Raw genomic sequence first — 19,933 nt, 5'->3', positions numbered from 1 at the left:
CCATAATTTTCATAACTTTGTAAGAGGGTATTCGGAAAACTATACTTAAACCTATATACCTCTTATTAAGAGATTTGTTGAAAATACAGATGTTACTAAGACAAGAAAAATCTGTTTTCTCTCAAATTTCAAGACGAGAATGAAATAAATCTCTGCAAAATCAAAGCGAGACGATACTTCATGTAAGAGACGATCTCGTTGAAAACTCTGGTTATCATGTTTGAAGAAATTGCTTGAAATAAATTTAAAATGCTATGTCTTTTTTCAGACATACTAATTTATTTTTCAAATTAGCCGTGTATTTTATTTATTGTAATTGCAAGGTAAATCCAGTAGCGACAATTGCAAGCCTGTGCTGCCCGTTTTAATCTATTCAGGACAAAATCCCGTACTTCGAGGCTTCGCAGTGTCGAAACAAGATGTAAAGCAGAAAAACGTTATTAACTAAAGTTTTTGCTTTAATGAGATATTGTACGTTGTGAGAGTGGTGACACAATGTAAATGTTGCTTATACTAGTAGTGTAATCGGGCACGTTCAAATCAACACTTGGTACGAGGCCTATTATTTTTATTAATTTAAGCACAATGGAAAACCTATTTTGACGATGTTTTTGTCGATTTTATACTATTGCAAATCTGTGATTTTTCACCTCACACTTCGTACGAGTGTCATAATTTCTTTCGAGTTAAAGTACGTAACACCTACACCCACCTACACCCACGCACACCCACGCACCCACCCACACCCACGCACACCTACACAAAATTTACTTCCGGTCTACTTCCGGTCTACTTGACAGACACCTGTGGGTTTTTCTAGTTTTTTATAAGTACATATATTTTGGGAGTTCAAAGTAATACTTGGTACGAGGCCTATTGTTTTTATTAATTTAACTACAATGGAAAACCTATTTTGATGATGTTTTTGTTGATTTTATACTATTGCAAATCTGTGTTTTTTCATCTCGTACTTGGTACGAGTGTCATAATTTCTTTCGAGTTAAATTACGCAACATTGCGATGGCTCGTAAGGTATGTTTACGCAACAAGTTATTACGCAGACTCGTATCTAGCGTGTTGTTGGTTATGACGTAATGGGTGTCTTCTGATTGACTTACTGTTTCGGATGTTTTCATCCGCGCTTAGGTTACTTAAAGGGTTTTCGCATTACAGATCAGTCAGTATCGTGAGAGTGTTTGAAGAGTACGGATGTGTTGTTGCAGTGTTAAAAGTTAAGCATTTAACTTATTTTAAAGCTACATACTATTTATTATTTTTAAGTTTAAAAAACTGTATCAAGTGGTTTTTTCATAGTAATTTCGATCAGATTAAGTTTTGATGTGATCAGATGTTACTTGTTGTCTCCGGAAATTCTGTATAAATAACATAGTTGAAAATTTTATCGTAATAGCTAAAATTATTTTATTTTGAAGGTGGTTCAAGTCGTTTTTGTATAAATTTGTATTTGTATTGAATTTTGTACTTTTTCTGAGAAATTTTTATGCTGTTTAACCTAACAGGATTCGAATCTCCGAGAGATTTGAGGTCCGCCTATGGTACCTGATAGACGACACCTTTGGGTTTCATGGTGATGGTATTTTATTTATATATCATGCGAGGTTAGGAAGAAAGTTCGCGCCTCAGTCAATGCGATGAGTTGTGTGATGATGCTGTCTGTTTCCGCGTTTGACTCATACCAATCGTACGTATATCGTCTCCTTCCTTCCCTCGCCTCATGAAGCTCGTCCATCCTATCGGCCAACTTTTTGCCTGCAGCCCGAAAAAGAGAATCAGGATCTGCAAGTTTTTCATACCACTTATTTTGCGAAGATTGTCCATAAAAATCATCTCGCACGGTGGACGAAATTCAGGCGCTGTTTTGCTTAAGTCGACGAGCCTTGCGACATCCTCACCTCAATCGAATGTGTACGCAAAAATCTTGTGCAGCAGTTCAAGTGGTAAGTCGGTTATACAAGTTGTCATTTTCACGAGGTGTGTTATTTAAATAGAAGTTTCTCGGTATTTATATATAAATTTTCTCGGGGAAAAATACAAAACGCACAATCAACTCAAAATTCAATAAGATTCTATTTACTAGAAAAAAAACTTTTAAACTTACGATAATTGATAGAATGTAACTTAAAAAACAATAGTTATAATTATAATATTTTTCTCGGGAAAAAGTACAAAATTCAATACAAATACAAATTTATACAAATTCAATCTGTGTGAAAAACGACTTGAACCACCTTCAAAATAAAATAATTTTAGCTATTACGATAAAATTTTCAACTATGTTATTTATACAGAATTTCCGGAGACAACAAGTAACATCTGATCACATCAAAACTTAATCTGATCGAAATTACTATGAAAAAATCACTTGATACAGTTTTTTAAACTTAAAAATAATAAATAGTATGTAGCTTTAAAATAAGTTAAATGCTTAACTTTTAACACTGCAACAACACATCCGCACTCTTCAAACACTCTCACGATACTGACTGATCTGTAATGCGAAAACCCTTTAAGTAACCTAAGCGCGGATGAAAACATCCGAAACAGTAAGTCAATCAGAAGACACCCATTACGTCATAACCAACAACACGCTAGATACGAGTCTGCGTAATAACTTGTTGCGTAAACATTGCGCAATAGTTTACCTTACGAGCCATCGCAATGTTGCGTAATGTTGCGTAATTTAACTCGAAAGATATTATGACACTCGTACCAAGTACGAGATGAAAAGACACAGATTTGCAATAGTATAAAATCAACAAAAACATCATCAAAATAGGTTTTCCATTGTAGTTAAATTAATAAAAACAATAGGCCTCGTACCAAGTATTACTTTGAACTCCCAAAATATATGTACTTATAAAAAACAACTAGAAAAACCCACAGGTGTCTGTCAAGTAGACCGGAAGTAGACCGGAAATAAACCGGAAGTAGACCGGAAATAAACCGGAAGTAAATTTGTGTAGGTGTGCGTGGGTGTAGGTGGGTGTAGGTGTTACGTACTTTAACTCGAGAGAAATTATGACACTCGTACGAAGTGTGAGGTGAAAAATCACAGATTTGCAATAGTATGAAATCAACAAAAAACATCGTCAAAATAGGTTTTCCATTGTGCTTAAATTAATAAAAATAATAGGCCTCGTACCAAGTGTTGATTTGAACGTACCCGATTACACTACTTATACTAAACATTTCGCGGGTCAGGACGAGATACCTCGCCTTGTAATTAAGGGGTCCCACATGCACAGTGCTTTGGATTCCACTTTAAACTGTAGATCCAGTCCCGATTAGCCTATCTAAGCATGAAGTGAATCTAGAAAAAGTTTTAATAACTTCTGATCCGAAACCGAGACAAGAATAAGAACAAACAAGAACGAGAAGGAGCTCACCACACAGGATACAAGATGAGGCTGTGACAATTCTCTACTCGTCGCATTGCGATATCATTCGTAGGTTAAATGAAATGTTTCCTAGACATTAAGACATTTGTGAGATTATCAGAGGGAGGAGAACTTATTTTTACCTACGTATCAGGTATACTTAGAATTAGACACTAATTGCTTAAAATCAAATTTGATATCCAATGAAACACAAACACAACGCCATTTTAAGTTAAACCCTAAAGTCAAACTGTAAGAAAATCAGATGAATGTACGAGATAAATCAGAATCACTGCAGGTTCTATGGTTTGCCAGTTGTCTTGTCAAGGGCACTGTGATGCTTAGACTTGATCCAACTTCTTGCAAATTTTTCTGCATGAAAACAATGCACTGAGGGTCTATTTATTGAAAGGAAAAGTTGGTTTAAAACTTCTAAATGATTTCTCTAATCCATTAAGTTAGGTTTATGGCATTGAACCCGCTTTCACATTCAGTTGATTTTGGATTGGATTCGCAAGTGAGTGAGATGGGAATGTTTGATTAATTGATTTGGTTTATTTTACTTCGCATTTCTGCCACTTTTGGCTAATTACGAAGATGAGGATGAGTGATGAGATGATTATGATGAAATTGATGAAGGGACACTCACAAATAACACCCATGTCCAGACCGGGAATCAAACCCGGAACCTCTGTCATCGTTGCGCGGTCTATGCTAACACTCCGCCATGGAGTACGAAGAATTGGTATGTCACTCTAAAACACACGCATGTACGTACATTCTACATTTAATACTACTACATATGAAAAGAAACCTTGGCTGGCTCTTCATATTGTCCACCAAAGATTGAAATGAAAGAAACTTTCGAGCATACGGTTTTTCTTGCTTGCTCTGAGATATGAAGGATTTCAGTTTTGTATGTGTAATAATAGTACTTTCAGTGCTTGAACAGCGTCATTAGGTACAGATTATATCACAAATAAATGCTTTGCCATGAATTTTTTAAAGATGCGGTAGCTCAGTCGTTAGGGCGTCTGACAACCATGCGAGAGACCTTGGTTCGATCGTCGGCGGGGGAGAACCGGGACTTTTTCAACCTGTTCAAGCGGCTCAAGCGCCCACCAAGTGTCCTATAAAGTGGGTACCTGGAGGAAACTCTGGAGGCTAAAGGCGGCCAGGGGCGTGGTGCTGATCACATCACCCCCAGCCCCAGCTCGGCCGACATGAAGAAAGCGTGGGGGCCCCTATACACCTTCATGACGTGGTGCAAAGCACAGGGAAACACTTTAACTTATTTTTATATGTAAGCATGGGACATTAAAATGATCTGAACTGAAGTGGAACTCTGTAAGTATGATATATTCAATAATATGGTTTCTATATCCAGTAGGCGGGAGATGATTATTCCTGATTGGAATGGCTCAAGATAGAGGGGTGGGGTGGGAATCTTCCTTTAAATCGCAACCTGCACTAAAATGAATAGATGTATCTTTGTTCGCAATTTTCACATTTCGAACTCCTGGTTTTCCGTTCCATTAAATTCAAAATGAGCCCAGAACAAGGTCCAGAGCTTTATATGTTTCGGAATTATTATCTGATCTTAATTAATGTTTTTATAATTATCATAAATTATAAGAAAAACAAAGAAATAAAATTTATTTGTTCATATTTAGCAGTAAATAACAGGAAATTCGTGTGTGCTGTTCTAAAATGGAATATTTCCCATGCCTTCATATTATACCTAGGATTGGGAACCTGTGAAGTAATATATATATGGGAGGCTGAATTTTGTACCCCCCAAATGAAAAACGTTCCTGCGCCACTGAATGCAAGCACTGTTTGCGTGTATTGTTATAGTAATTCCTAAGATCTTAGATGCTTTTGCCTAATATATTTCCTTTCAAATCAATTTCACCAAAAATTAAGCCGCAAACATCCTCAACAACTCCATTGCAAAAAGGTGGCGCGCACCCAAAGCCTTGCAGTTGCATGGCGAAGGTTTTGTTTTCAAACACTATAATGAGCAGATTTACACTTGCATCGACATTTTTAATGTGTTGCTTAAACCTTTAGATAATGTAGACGAGTCAGAAAGAAAGAAGACGAAGACACTGCTAGTAGAAAATAATATTTATCTTGGTACACATGTAAACGAGTATGGATAAATAAATATCCATTACATCTTACTGAAAATAAATTATAATTGTTATAAACTCCTACAAGTAAACTTCAAAACAATAATTTTAAGTATCGCAATTTGCAATTCTCATCATGGAATTTGAGCTTTGCCAGAGACTTACCAATGAAATATAGGGAAGCTGTCGTGAAATTACAAATTGATATTGAAATTGAAAATAATAATAATTCGTCGATATCATGGTTAGTGGAAATGGTGGCTGGGTTGATTTTTAGGAATAGGTAAAAATAATTGCCAACACTACATAGGGAGAGAAGAAGGCATTTCAATAATTCAAACTGGCCTCCCCGATGGTGCAGTGGTAGCGTCGTCGCCTTGTAATCAAGGGGTCCCGGGTTCGATTCCCGGTGGAGGCACATAGTGGTTCGGATCCCACTTTAAACTGTAGTTCCAGTCCCGATTAGCCTTACTGTGTATAAAGTGGACTTAAAACAACAACAATAATTCAAACTGTTTACGTTAGTAATTTTTCCTTGTTTTTGAGGGTATTGGCGGGCGAGGGGGTTAAGCGGAAACGATAAATCGAAACAGAGGGGCGATTAGGGGGGCAGTTTTTCCCCCGCACTATGCAAAACCTTATAGGTATACAGAGGGAAATATACAGTCTTTGCCCCCCTCCCCGGGTTCTGGAACTCATTCGCCGCCACTGAATCGAAATAAATTAAAATTGACTTGTGTTTCGCAAATGGATTTTCGCTGGGCGCTCTGGCAGAGTGGCTAGCACAATACAAGGTCCCAGTTTCACAATTCTTCATAAAACATGCATTATCACAGTAAAAACTTGTAAATCCGGACTCCGATAAGCCGGGCTTAGCTTAATCCGGACAGGCAAACGGGGGGGGGGGGGAGACGAATGCAATTTTTTTTAATGTGGTCCATCGGGCACATCATCATAATATGAGTATCGCGTATGTACAGTCAACGGCAAAGATAATGGTAGGCAAATTGTCCACCTCTATTTTCATTACTTTCTTATTCTACATTCTGTGTTGTTTTAAGGAATAAAACTATGATGGTTCGAAGCAAGCATTGTTCTCTGCTTATTGATGTCATTATTTCAATTCATTGTCATCATATTGTGTAATACAGACAGAATGACAATGGTGGTGGACAATTCGCCTACTGTTTCTTTCGCCGTTACTGTACCTGTACTGTATAGTGTACTTAGTTATATTTTGATCAAATCTTTCCCCATCTGTGCCCTTTAAATACAACATAATAAACGTGCTTTGTTGCTATAAACGGAGTTTTATGTACTTTCTACTGTTCTTTTAAGTTATTTAAGTTAATCCGGACTTTCGTTAATAAATCGGTCAACTTATCCCTCCAATTAGTCCGGATTAACGAGGTTTTACTGTATATTCCTATTTCTTGTTTTACTTTATTTTATTATTTTCTCCTTGTACTCTACAATTTGTTAACTTTTTTTGTAAGCTCACTTGATGTCACATTTAACGTTTTCTTCTCTGTGATTGTGATCAACGATTGATTTTCTATGTGTTTCTAGCCCCTCTCGTTCGGGGGGAGTAACATTGCATTTTAATTTAGGCTGGGTTGTGAACACCCAACGATTTACTTCACGGAAGCCACTGACCGAAACTCTTTTCGCTTCTGTTGCGACGTTTTCCTCATATAAGGATTTTTGGTAAAAATACTTTTGAATCATGCTGTACATCGAGTTAGCGGCATAAATTTCCCCTTTTCCTCAATAGATGGCGGAGATGTTCCGCGCAAGAACAAAAATCATGAAATGTAAGTAAAGTGTAAACCTGTGATGAGATTGTGAAAGTGGTTATTGAAATTTACCATTTGAGAATTTACCGCGGTGTTTATTTAAAAAGCACCAAAAACACGAGCTGTGTAGTGTTTCGATGTGAAGTGTTAAGATTTGATTCACAAATAATCTTTGGGAAAAAAACAAAAGTTCCGAGGTACGAAAAGTCAGATTTGTAACAGGTTACGTAAGTTATTCTGCTAAATTTAAGCATAATTGTCTTTGACAATAATAAAGGATAATGTATCTTGGTGGTGTTGTGCAATAACGCTTTGATTATGTTGGTGAAAAGAACAAAAGTGATGGACAGCGAAATATTTTATGTTGGCCCTTGTATTAAAAAGTGACGAATGAAAATGTAAGTACAAGGAGTATTTGCTCCTTTCCAGCGACGATACAAATTAGATAAAAAATAACGTAACGCAACTAAAACGGTGGTAACAGTTTCATACATCCGAGACACATTACTTCAATTTTACACAAGAAACTACTTACGGAAATGAGTTTCTCCAAGGTTTACAACGTTCGTCGAGGTATTTTCTTTCATCGCGGAATATATTTGACCGGGAAATCTTGTATTTTTCAAGAGAAATATCTCACCGACGCACAACTGCCATTGCTTTCATTTGCTTGCCCTACGACAACCGGATGCTGCGTACCTTTGTTGACGTAAGCCCCTGTCAGTGTTTCAACCCCCCCCTTTTTTTTACTATGCTTGCCTAACGTAACCAAATCTAACCTAATCTTATCGGAAATTGTTCGTGGGGCTATTCGTGAATGGTTCGTAGGACTATCAGTGAATGGTTCGTAGGACTATCAGTGAATGGTTCGTGGGGCTATCGGTCAGCTACCGTGCATAATGGTTCGTGGGGCTATCCATGAATGGTTTGTGGGGCTATCCATGAATGGTTTGTGGGGCTATCCGTGTATGGTTCATGGGGCTATCCGTCAGCTACCCAGGCTAAATAAATAATTGCCACTGGTGACGAACACGATAGTAGGTATTTTTTGATGAAGAAGGTTGGAAACACTGCATACCCACAACATGAGTCAAAATGTGCCCGCCATATTGTGTGTTGCAGAAGCGAAGAAAGGAATAAAAAAATCACTCTGTATGTGAAAAATTGTATTTTTTGTGTAAAAAGCATAATGGCACCTTGCACTATGTTCCGCAATACACAATTGGTAAGTACGAACCATGCGAAACACAAATTATCCGATTTTAATGTGTCTCCGATATAACGAACTGTTACCACTAAAACTGATAAAGTCTAATAAATTATCACACTGTACTCCATAACAGTATTCGTGTTGAAATGAAAATCTTGAATTTTCTTTTCAGTGTCGCCCATCAATGTATTTAAATTCTTTAATTTTTGGATTTCTTAGCGATCTGGCAAAACCGAGATGTCCTACTTATTTTATTTGGCTTGAGAATTTTGTGTGTCACTTGAATCAAGTTTCATTTTCTTCATATACGCAATGGTTACATAAGAAAATTACATTATGTTATAGTAAATAGTACAATATATTATTCATCAAAATGTGTTCCCATTCAAACATGCAACATTTGTTTTCCTCTTGTTGGTGATATTCGATTTTTGGTAACATTTGAAGAGTGTATTTATGCAACTTCTAAAGTAGACATTGGCAAAAGTTGTTTGTACAATTTATCTCAGTTGTGGGCCTAGAATTGAGATGTGCAATAAAAGATCTATACATTTTCCCACTCCCTTTTCTCTGATGTTATGCCACCATGCCATACTGGCATCTTTTTATAGTTGAGAATAAACCCAATAAAATGAAAGGAATATGGTTTGTGTGTATGTGGGGAACTACATTAATGCCTGATCATTTATGAACATATAATGTTTTAATTTTGAGTAGTTCCTATGGTGTACACAGTAACAAACCAACTGGAGAATAGTGCAGGGGCGTGCCGTGACCTTCCATCATAGGCAAGCGATGAGTTAATTTTTCGTTTCGGTTAATTATAACAATTTCAAATACAATATAGGCTTACACACATCCCCATTTACAATAATGTGCATAATGGTGACGTATCGGGCTTGAGTGTGTGAAGTGCATACATACCGTAAAATAAAATCTTTGCTGCACGATTTTTAAAGAAGAAAAACAGCCTCTCAATATAAACTTGTAAATTCCAACCATGAAGAAAATAACGATTTACCTGATATTTGAGGGCAACTGTAAATTAAATTACGTTCTTTTTTAACTATGAAAATAATAAACATCCTATTAGCATAAAGTTTCGATTTTAAATAAACGGATGGGTTTCGGTTTCTGACTTAGCTAGAATTATGAATCATGACTAACAGGACGAAAGAGTGTTTATGTAATTATCATTCGCTCAATCGAATCGTAGAATTTAAATGAAAAATACAGAAAAAATATTAAACAATCAAATTATAAATTGAAAAAAAATATTACCATTACCTTACTTAAGTTGGAATTCCTGCCATCTGTTCTTGTTGGTGAATTCATCTATCACGTCTCCATAAAAATCTTCGCCCCTATTGCACAGCTCACTTAATAACGTGCTTTCGATTGAAAGCAGTGCCAAATTTCATAAACGCTCTTGCCTTTGATTACTGCGACAGTAAGTTTTGATTCTCTTCAAGGCAGAAAATGACCTTTCCACAGATGCTGTTGTCACAGGAATAGTCATAACCAGCAAACACAGTTTACGTAGTTCAGCCATACAATCATTGAGTTGCATGTGGTGCAGGTACTTATACAAATCACAAACATTTTTATCACGGAAATCTTCAGATTTATACATTACAGTTAGTTCACTTTTCAGGCGGAGGCAATCAAAACGACGGCCATGTGTAGCCTGCAAAGATTGTAAGGTGCCGTCAGGAAAATGTTGAGAATTATGTGGGAATTTACTACTATCTAGCAATTCGAGAAATGAAAGTTTGTCAAGGTTTGCATATCTTGTCCTTATTTGCATAGTGATTGTATCGAGAATTTCAACGAATACTCGTCTGTAGTACCGAACGGCATCCTCGTCGGATGTAACACCTCTTTGACGAAATTTTGACAGATTCTTATGAATTTCCATTCGCTTCAAGAACGCGTTGAAACTGTTCTTCTTGTCTTCCATTAGCCTCAAACACTCCATTACTTTTTTCTGGCAGTATGGTATGTCATTACATTTTGCTTGGAGAATATCGAACAGAACATCAATGTATTGCAATACAGTATTTCATCAAATAACTGCAAGCAAAAGACAAATGGAGAGCTACCTAGTCTTCCACAAAACCCACTAGCTTCGTTGTAAGTGTTGGTGTCCCAGTCAGCGGGGTTGTCTGTAATTTCTTCAAACAACTCAATTAAAGCTTCCCTGTAATTATTAACAGTTTGGACAAGTCTAGAATTGAAGTTCCACCTTGTGGTTGCAACACGTGGCAACCTTTTTTGAACTATTCGGTCTAGTAGCTCGGTGCGTTTGGTAGAAACAGAGAAAAAGGCAGCTAACCCAGAGAGCGTTTTGAAAAAAATACTACTTTCTTTAACTTTAAGACATGCGCGTAGCAGTGAACAAACATAGCTTCTGCATACTTTTCACGTACTTTTGATTGTAAACCATTCAGTTCACTTGCCATTACTGCTGCACCATCATAAGCCTGCGAAACGATCTTGTTGCCCAAATTAAATTCTTCAATTACTTTGAAAACGTGTTGGCTTAATGCTGTTGCTGTTCTGTCTTTACTGTCATGAAAGCAAATAAATCTCTCGCAAACCAAACCATCTGATCTTACGTATCGTAAAACCATGGTGTGAAATTTCCAGTCGCCAGGTCGCCATTGGTGACCAAAAGTTTGGGGCTGGCGACTAAAATTTCGTTGTTTCAAATATGTGTCAAACACGCCCGAACATCTCAATCCAACGTTCGTACATGGTTTTGGAAAGCGAGCCGATTGAAAACCCCGTGTCCACTCAATGCCGACACCATCTAATCGGCACAACAGTTCTGCAACTGTTGGGATGCTACCACTTTGGATGCACATGCAACCAAACCCAACCCATTTTCCCTGCTTTGCTTTTCCTCCACTCGGACTTGAGGTGGGGAGGGGTAGAATGGAGCAGACCGTGGCCCAACCAAGACTCCTTGGTTTTGCACGGAAAAACCCTGTTTTCACAGTTGTGAACTGCTCTCGCACGTGCCAGTGTCCTGTCTTTGTTGACAAAAGAATGCGATAAATGCACTCGTGAAGGTTGGTTGACGTGGTAGTAAATTCGTTCTGTTTACCTCATTTTTTTTTTGGTTCAGTGGTAGTTGCCTGTGAGTGAAGTGGTTCCATCAGCCTTCTGATTGATGGATGTGTATGTTCGATACGTGGATGCAAATGATTGGTCACATCAAGGAGGACATTTTAGGAGTAATAGAGCTTCCAAACTCTACTTCTGCTGGCTACTTCACAGCCATAACTGATTATTTAGATAAGGCAGTAGGTTCAAATAAATACAGAAACAAGTGTTACATTGTAGGCTTGGGTACTGCAGCAAATATGGACGGGCACAAATCAGAATAGGCTGTGCAAATTTAAGCTATTTGTAATAAAATGATAAATATTCACTGCCTTGCACACCGTTTGCAGTTAGCTGTGCTGGATGCGTGTCATGAAGTTTAATATCTTAGAGCATTTTATTCCGTGATTATGAATATTTTTCAGTGTTATCATGGCTCTTCTAAAAGACTTCACCTCTTGAGAGAAACGGCAGAAGTCATAGAAGAAATTCTAAAACTGAGTGATATCCACACTATTAGGTGGCTAGCCAGCAAGAAGTGCTGTAAGAGCTCTCTTACAATCATGATAGCTTGAATAGGTGGCCCATGGAAAAGACAATGATGGTGCTAAAGCTAAGGGTTTGCTGAAAAGTTTGAAGCAATTTAAATTTGTTAAGCTTCTGTACTTCCCTTTGGATTTCTACAGGAAATTGAACCCTTTAAGCGTGGCACTATAAAATAAGAATCTTTTGATTGCATCTCTGAAAATAAGAATTGAACACTGGATGACCTAGAATCTAATCTTGGACCAAGCAAACAAGATTTCTTGGACCACGTATCCATTTCAGGGAAGATCAGGGATGTGCAGCTCACAAACATTCAAAATGGAGAGCAAGAGTTTCAGACTGTTAGAGGAAACTTAATTAACAATGCGAAGGTGTACATCACAGAAAGATTGCAATCTATATCAACAGATGTGATTGCATCTCTGCATGTTTTCGACACTTTGGGTCCGCCTCCCAAAGAAAATATTCTTCAGTTTGGGATAGAAGAATTAAAGAAGCTCTACATGTACTTGAACCCGAGCCTTCATAATGAGAAAATGGATGTTCTGTTAGCAGAGTGGACAGAATACAAACTTTTGTTTCCTTCTCTGACTTTGAATCAGATGCTGGAGAAAATTCACAGTGAGGAGTGTTCAACAAGATTCCCCAATTTGCTCTAGATTTTGACATTTTGTGCTGTTCTACCAATGAGCACAGTTTCATGTGAGAGAGGTTTCAGCTGTCACAACAGACTGAAGACTACTTACAGGAACTCTATGAAGATTGAGACTGGATGATTTGCTCCGAGTTTCTGTAAATGGACCCCCCCCCCCCCCCCGTCAGAGTTTGACCCAGCAGCTGCGATTGATAAGTGGTACTTCAGTGCAGAACGACAGCGCTATAAAAACATTAATTCTTTTTAATACTTGCTCATATTTTTATTACTTATCAATATAAAATAGTGGCGACCAAAGATTTTAGTCTGGCGACTGACTTCGAACTTGAAATTTCATGCCCTGGTAAAACTGTTGAAAGTTGTGACTTATTACTGACATCTGACGCTTCATCAAGCAGTATGGAAACAAATGTGCTTGCTGAGATTTCTGTTTTAATTTCTTTCATTAGCGAAGAACTGATGCTTTCAATAACATCGTTTTGAATTCTGTTTGAGAGCCCAGTAAACACTGTTGCAGTTTCCAAATGATTGCAAAGAACAGGATCATATTTACTTATCAATTTGCTTAATTCTACATAATTTCCTCTATTGGTTGAACCTTGTGTTTCGTCATGACCTCTAAATGCAAGTTCCTGTTTACCAAGGAAACATGTTACGTCTATAAATCTTTTCAAAATTTCTGTTTTTCTTCACAGTTTCATTGTGTTTTAAAACTGCAGCTTTCTTTTGCAGATCTAATTGTATATCAATTCTGGACTTTCCGAATGTCTTCAGTTGGATGCAAGTGCAGATGTGATTTTGGGAACGTTCATGTCTTTGCACTGCATTATAAAAATTGCTCAAGTCACTGTAGCCTGTATAGTTCCATGGTCCTAAATTTGTATTGAACAAAACACATGGCCAACAAAATAATTTATTAAGATCATTGCTGTCACATAACCACATAATATTGTTGTACTGAGATGTTTTAAACTGCCTAATGAAAACTTTCCCATCTTTCTTAGTTGGTTTGGTAATGCACAGTTCAAGACACGGTCACTCATGGTTCACAAGCTCCAACTTTTCACCATATGTTCTCGAACTGAATGGTTTTGAAAGAAGGTCCCTAATCAAGTCCTTACCTGCACCACTGCAAATCGATAGCTCATCTGGTATGTCACCCATGGTGGAAATTTTCAATGTAGAACCATACTTTTACACCAGGTAGAAAAACACGACACAGAAACAGAAAAACACAGCACAGTATCACAGTAAAAGACAACAAGCATTCGCAGCACCCACACTTCTAAATTAACCTTTCTTTTCGCAGTGTTACATACCCTCCATATTTCCGAATAACTGACCACACGACGAATATGTTCAAGTACCAGCTGTTATTTCACTTCTTATAAATAACATACGACTGGTGATCACTGGCTAACTTAATAATGTAATTTGTTGATTACAGCTTCAAACATGAAATACGTACCGCATTAAGTGGTGCTACGGATGCACAGAAAATTCTGGAAGTTAGCAACCCTCGTGGACGAATTCTTTTCAACACCCTTGCCAAAGACAGATGAGGTCTTGGTGTTGCTTGCCCTCGCCTTTTTTCTTCGTGGACGGGGACGGACAGTGACCATGCAAGAACTGTATAAGTCACTCGAAAAGCGGGGAGAAAGGCGAGCAACCCTCTTCTTCTAACGTGGTCAATCGTGCCGCATCGCCCAGCGTCGTCAAGAGTTTAACTGGTTTGTTTCAAGCCAAAAGAACAGAACATAGGGGAAATGAAAATTCTGAAATGTAAATATCTTCTACTAAATAAATTCCATTCTAATGTGTATAAAGGCTTTGAAAAACACAAACTTAAGATATCAAAAGTGTTTTAAAAACAACGCAAGCGGCGCTTGCCCCACCTCTCTTTACCGCACGCTTCTGGAATAGTGGAACTTTTCCTGCTTGTTCCTTTTTCGTAAAAGTGAAACTTATTTCTGCTGTGGCATTGTTGTTCCCCATATTTTGTTCTTGGAGGTGTTCCAGATGATTTACTCTTTACATAAAAAGTAAAACATTGGTGCAAGATGTAAAAACTTGAACATGTTCCTGTTTCGTGACATTTCTTTCAGTTTGTGGAACATATTTAAATATAATTATGGGAAAGGTGTTTAGAAATGTACCTGGGATGAACCTACAGCTCCGGGCAAACTTGAAGAAAGTTGGATCTTATCTTCCTCACAATATTGATAGGGCATGTGACTACTACATGACACTTCGATGTACCAAAATCTTGTAAAGATACACACTTCAAAAGTGTGCAATGCAGAATTAACTTTCATACATAAGATTCAGAAGAGGTCATGAGGGGTAAGGAGCAACGGAAACACAAATATAGCCCTTCTCTAAGTTTTACCCAGACTTTACATGAAGTTCTTGTTGGTACTAATCAGAAAAAAAAATCAACACAACTATAATGCTCTAATATAAAATTACAAATGTTCCATGAAGAACATGAATGACTCATTCACTTTCTTGTTTAAAGAAGTAGGTGATGGCAACAGAATAAAACTGTTTATTTAGGCATGTAATTTATTTTTATTTAGGCATGTAATTTATTTATTCCAAGTTTCAGATACAGATTTGTAACATCCATTTTACACTGAAACTGTAACAGATAAACAAGAATAAGTCAAGATGGTTTTAGGTAAAGAAAAAAAAACAATCAAGAAAGTTAAAGATAAACATGACAAGATATAACCAAATGAGATAAACAATCAGAATATCGACAGATTAATGGTAAGTGACGAATGGAAAGTTTTTTTCCCCGGGAGAAAACTTAAATATTTGGAGGCAGTTTATTGTAGAACTGAGGCAGCCTGTGGAACAGAGAACGCTGTATAAGAGAAAGCCTAGTGTTCTAGGGTTCTGAAACAATTGAGTGTTTCGGGTTGACTTCTGTGAGTAGAAATTTTGATCTTAATTTTCCATTCATGATTTTGTAGAAAAATTTCATGTCTGCCAGTTCACGTCGGGTCTGCAGTAACTGAATATTCGAAGTTGACATGATGTCAGGTTTCTGAATATGCCATACAGAAGGAATTCTATGACGAACAGTGGCAGTAATGAAGCTGGGGATGGAATTATATCTTTATATTCACTTAGAAGCAACAGAGGAACAGAATTTTGCACTAAACTACAAGCTACTTCCAAATCAGTCAATACTAATAAGAGTACAAATAAATTTGTCCAATCCTACAATATTCTGTAGTAGTAATTAACTATTTGTAAATTTCAGAATCCACTAGAGAGGAGCTATGGGCAGCTTCTACTTGAGGACCATTATGATTATCTTTTGCAACTGAACAGGTCACAGAGAACATACTCATCATACAGGTAAAACTCATGTACTTATCTATTTTGCATTGTAATATATTTAATTCATTATAAGAGGGAAATACTAAATATGTTAGGACTAGAGTTATGTCAGTGAAAGACATTGCAGGCATATTTTTGTATGCTTTAAGTGATATTTGTTACTAGAGTAAAGAAAGGTGGCATAGCTGCTGCCAAGAGTATGTTGTTTTACAGTAGAGTACTGCATGAGACCACTTTCGCTCGATCATACTCGTCCAAGTCTCCCACGCCCAAGTGCATAGAATCAAATATTTCAATATGACAATAATCGTAGAAATATGTGTGTAAAAATCCACTCTGGTAATTTCAGCCCATAATCATCCATTCATTTTCATATATATATTAGTGTCCATTCATCATGTCATCACTCATCCCCTTCTTCGCAAACTAGCCAAAAGTGTCACAAGAAGCAAAGTAAAATAAAGCAAATCACTACAAAATTTTCATATATGTATTTCATATGGTGGTTTTAACATTGATGTAATGACTATGTTCACTAAAGTTTAAATTTCACTGCATCTTTCACTTCACAATCCATATTTGAGGGCCCACTACCACAGGCAAATTACGGTTATACGTGAACTACTAGACTTCGAGCGTATACCAATCTTTTACCTGTCCGAGCAAAGAAGCTGTCAATTCCATACACTATATAGCATTGTCCATGCAAACTATTTGCCCCTTGAGCGAAAAACGCTCATTTCAGTACTCTATTCTACAGCATATTCCGAGATTCTTGTTGTCAATAAATGAAAAGCATCTCTTATTTACATACCAATTGCCATCCTTTTGCTTTGCATACTTTAGCATCTCTCTGTACTTTGTCCTGTGAAAATCATAAGGATCTTGGATAAAAGGTTTTGCTCTTGAATAGTAAAAATAATAAAATTCTGAGCGTAACAGTCCATGAAGGGCCTTGGCTTATCTACCAGCTGCTGTTCTTCCTCCCACGCTTTCCCTCGTCACCTCTAAGCGTGAAGATCTTCAACCAGAATTGGAATAGTCGGGGGTCAGCCCGACGTATCCCCAGCCATTGTAGTAGGTCTACGCAACTGGATTACGCTTACTCATTTGAAGCTACCCAATTTCCTCACAATGGTGGGTTGCCACTGGTCCTATACACAGGCTGAAAATTCCCGGAGACTGAACCCGGGATCGAACCCATGCCATCCCGCAGACACCCTCCAAAGCAAGGTGCCTTAGACTGCATGGCCACAGAGAAGGACGCTCTTGAATAGTGCAAAGGTGAAATATAGCCAGAAAAACTGATGTTCCTAAAGCTGCATACAAAGCTTTCAGACATATGAACCCTCGGAAATAAATGCAATCTTTCATATCGGAATGACATGGTAAGCTGCACACATCACTTATTGCGTGCATGTCACGCAGACACTGTAGATTTCTTAGTAGTGTGTATCGTATCACCTCGGTCTGTAGGTCATAAATGATTAGTGAATATTTTTGAACAGACTGGAGAGGCTCCACATAGCTTTTTGCTTATCACTTTGGTCTGAGAGCTGCCTTCATTCAAATTCCTTTCCACTTCACTTGCTGTCTATGCTACCACTCTGATTCCTCAAGTTGCAAGAATATGTAATCATTCTACAAACATCACTTGGTATGGGAACGATAACAGAAACTGAATCTTGCCAAATTGGATAATGCAAGTCAGCAGCCATGCTTGCCCTTTGCACTAGTATAGAGATTGTTCATTTTTAATGGTACTTGAAACTTCCTCATGTATGTATGTATTAGCAATTGAGAATGTTGTTCAATGTTCATTTACTTTTCTCCAACTTTCTTGATGTTTTATGCTCTGATGGGATAATTCGGACTGGACGTATAGTTTAAAGTGGGATCAAGTCACTGTGCAATTTGCTTTCACTGGGAATCAAATCCAGGACACCTTGATTGCAAGTCAACAGCGTTATCACTACACAATTGGGGAGGCCTTTCTTGAAAGTATGAATGCAAGTGATTATCATTATCAGGAATTAGGCAGGTAAAAATGAACATTCACACATTGGTAAAGATGAGAAATTTTCATGGGACCTTCTTGATGATGATGTGGTAATTCAATCGTGGGTTCAGTCGTGGGTTCAATTTCTGGTGAAAGAACATAGTTCAAAAACATAATCTAAACTGTAATATGGAGCCTCTCTGTTCATAAAGTGGAATTAAAAGAAACTTGGACATTTTTTTTTTACCCTTATGTGAGAATCACAAAATTAGTTTCCTCTGAGTGCATTGTATTGGTAACATTTGGGTGTTTTATATTGAGAGAATCACCAGTAAGCAATCAATACTCATTTCAATTTAATTATGGACTAAAGTGTAACATAATATTGGCATGCACTTTTGACTCTCACCTTTCATCACCTTCTGTAGGAAGCTTGACAATAACATTTCATTAAAACTTTAAGGTAAGACATAAGTATTTGTTTTTTTTAATGTAAAGATATTATGTGATAAAATATTGTATTCGTGGAAGCTTCAAACCGAAGTGGCATGTGTCATTTGTAAACAAACTTTCAGAAATAAATGCAACCTTTCATACTGTAGTAACACAAGAAGTTGCATGCTGTTTTCTCACCTCAGTCTGGTTGCTGTGCGTGCTCAGTGAATGGTTCTTTACAGACTGAAAGTGCCCCTGTTGTTTGTCATTTCAGTGTGAAATCTGCTTGCACTTCCATGGCTGGCTGGCTGGTTGATATGTCTGATAAATACATCAAAAAAGTAGTAATTTTTGTATAGTAGTTAAGTATCCTGACTACAAGTTAATATTTAAGTGTGATTAATGTCTTGTTTTCTAGTGTTGGTGAGGTTCCTGTAGGCAGATATTCTTCTGTCGCTCCCCGTGTGACATACATGGAGAACGTAAATTCATCTGTTCAGGTCCATAAAGGGGAATCCAAAATTTGTGGTGTTTGCGGAGACAAGGCATTAGGATACAATTTCAATGCAGTAACATGCGAGTCATGTAAGGCATTTTTCAGGAGAAATGCCTTGAAAAATAAGGTTAGTGAGAATATTTTATTTGTAGTAAATGACATCATAATTGTTGCCTGCAAGAAAAATGTTCAAATAAAGGAAACGTATAGTTCAAAAGACAAAGGTAAAAATGATGCCCCTCTGAGAAGTAGTAGGGACAACATTTCAGCAACTCGAGTAATATGTTAAACTGAAAGTACAGTGCTGATTAGGCTACCTGTGCACATCATAGATCTAAAACAAACTTTGTTGGCTCTCTTACTCCATTAACATTTAATATCTTTGGAAACTAAGGACATTTTACCTCATTGTGTTCATCATAGCAGTGACCATCAGTGGCTACACAGCTACAAGCAGTGGCATGCCCAAGGGGGGGGGGGGGTTGGTGGGGGTTATAACCCCCCCCCCCTTTGGCCCGGTATTCCTAAAAAAGGAACGTCAATTGTAGGAAAAGATGGCAAAATGAGGACTGACTACCAAAAATAGTGTATGTAACCCCTCCCTTTCGAAAATCCTGTGCACGCCACTGGCTACAAGTAATCTAAGGGAGGAGCTATTTTGCCCCCACCCTCCCCTCCTGATCATAAACCCTAATGTGAGACACCCCTCAAGTCAAAATCATCTCTCTCTCCACTACTATTAGCATACATACCCCTCCCCTCCCCCCTTTCCAATGCTGTTCACTTAGAAACATGAATCTTACA

General features: G+C 37.6%; 1 protein-coding gene across 4 annotated transcripts in view; it reads left to right on the top strand.

The window, feature by feature from the left end:
• The window catches only part of Hr96 (Nuclear hormone receptor HR96), a 119,688-nt gene that overhangs the window by 79,754 nt on the left and 20,001 nt on the right, over positions 1-19,933 (top strand). Inside the window, exons 1-3 of one of the 4 annotated variants that reach the window (XM_083126679.1) lie at positions 7,318-7,347; positions 16,120-16,217; positions 19,052-19,256. In XM_083126679.1, the coding sequence (XP_082982805.1) occupies positions 19,107-19,256 (150 nt within the window). In that variant the 5' untranslated portion in view covers positions 7,318-7,347; positions 16,120-16,217; positions 19,052-19,106. Of the gene's footprint in view, positions 1-7,317; positions 7,557-16,119; positions 16,218-19,051; positions 19,257-19,933 lie in introns of those variants that run through there. The other 3 variants (XM_083126678.1, XM_083126680.1, XM_083126681.1) reach the window with 3 other exon arrangements.

Source organism: Lepisma saccharinum, chromosome 8 (genome assembly GCF_977018435.1).
Source record: "Lepisma saccharinum chromosome 8, izLepSacc3.1, whole genome shotgun sequence".
Taxonomy (NCBI): domain Eukaryota; kingdom Metazoa; phylum Arthropoda; class Insecta; order Zygentoma; family Lepismatidae; genus Lepisma; species Lepisma saccharinum.
This window is presented reverse-complemented; position numbering and strand designations above follow the sequence as displayed.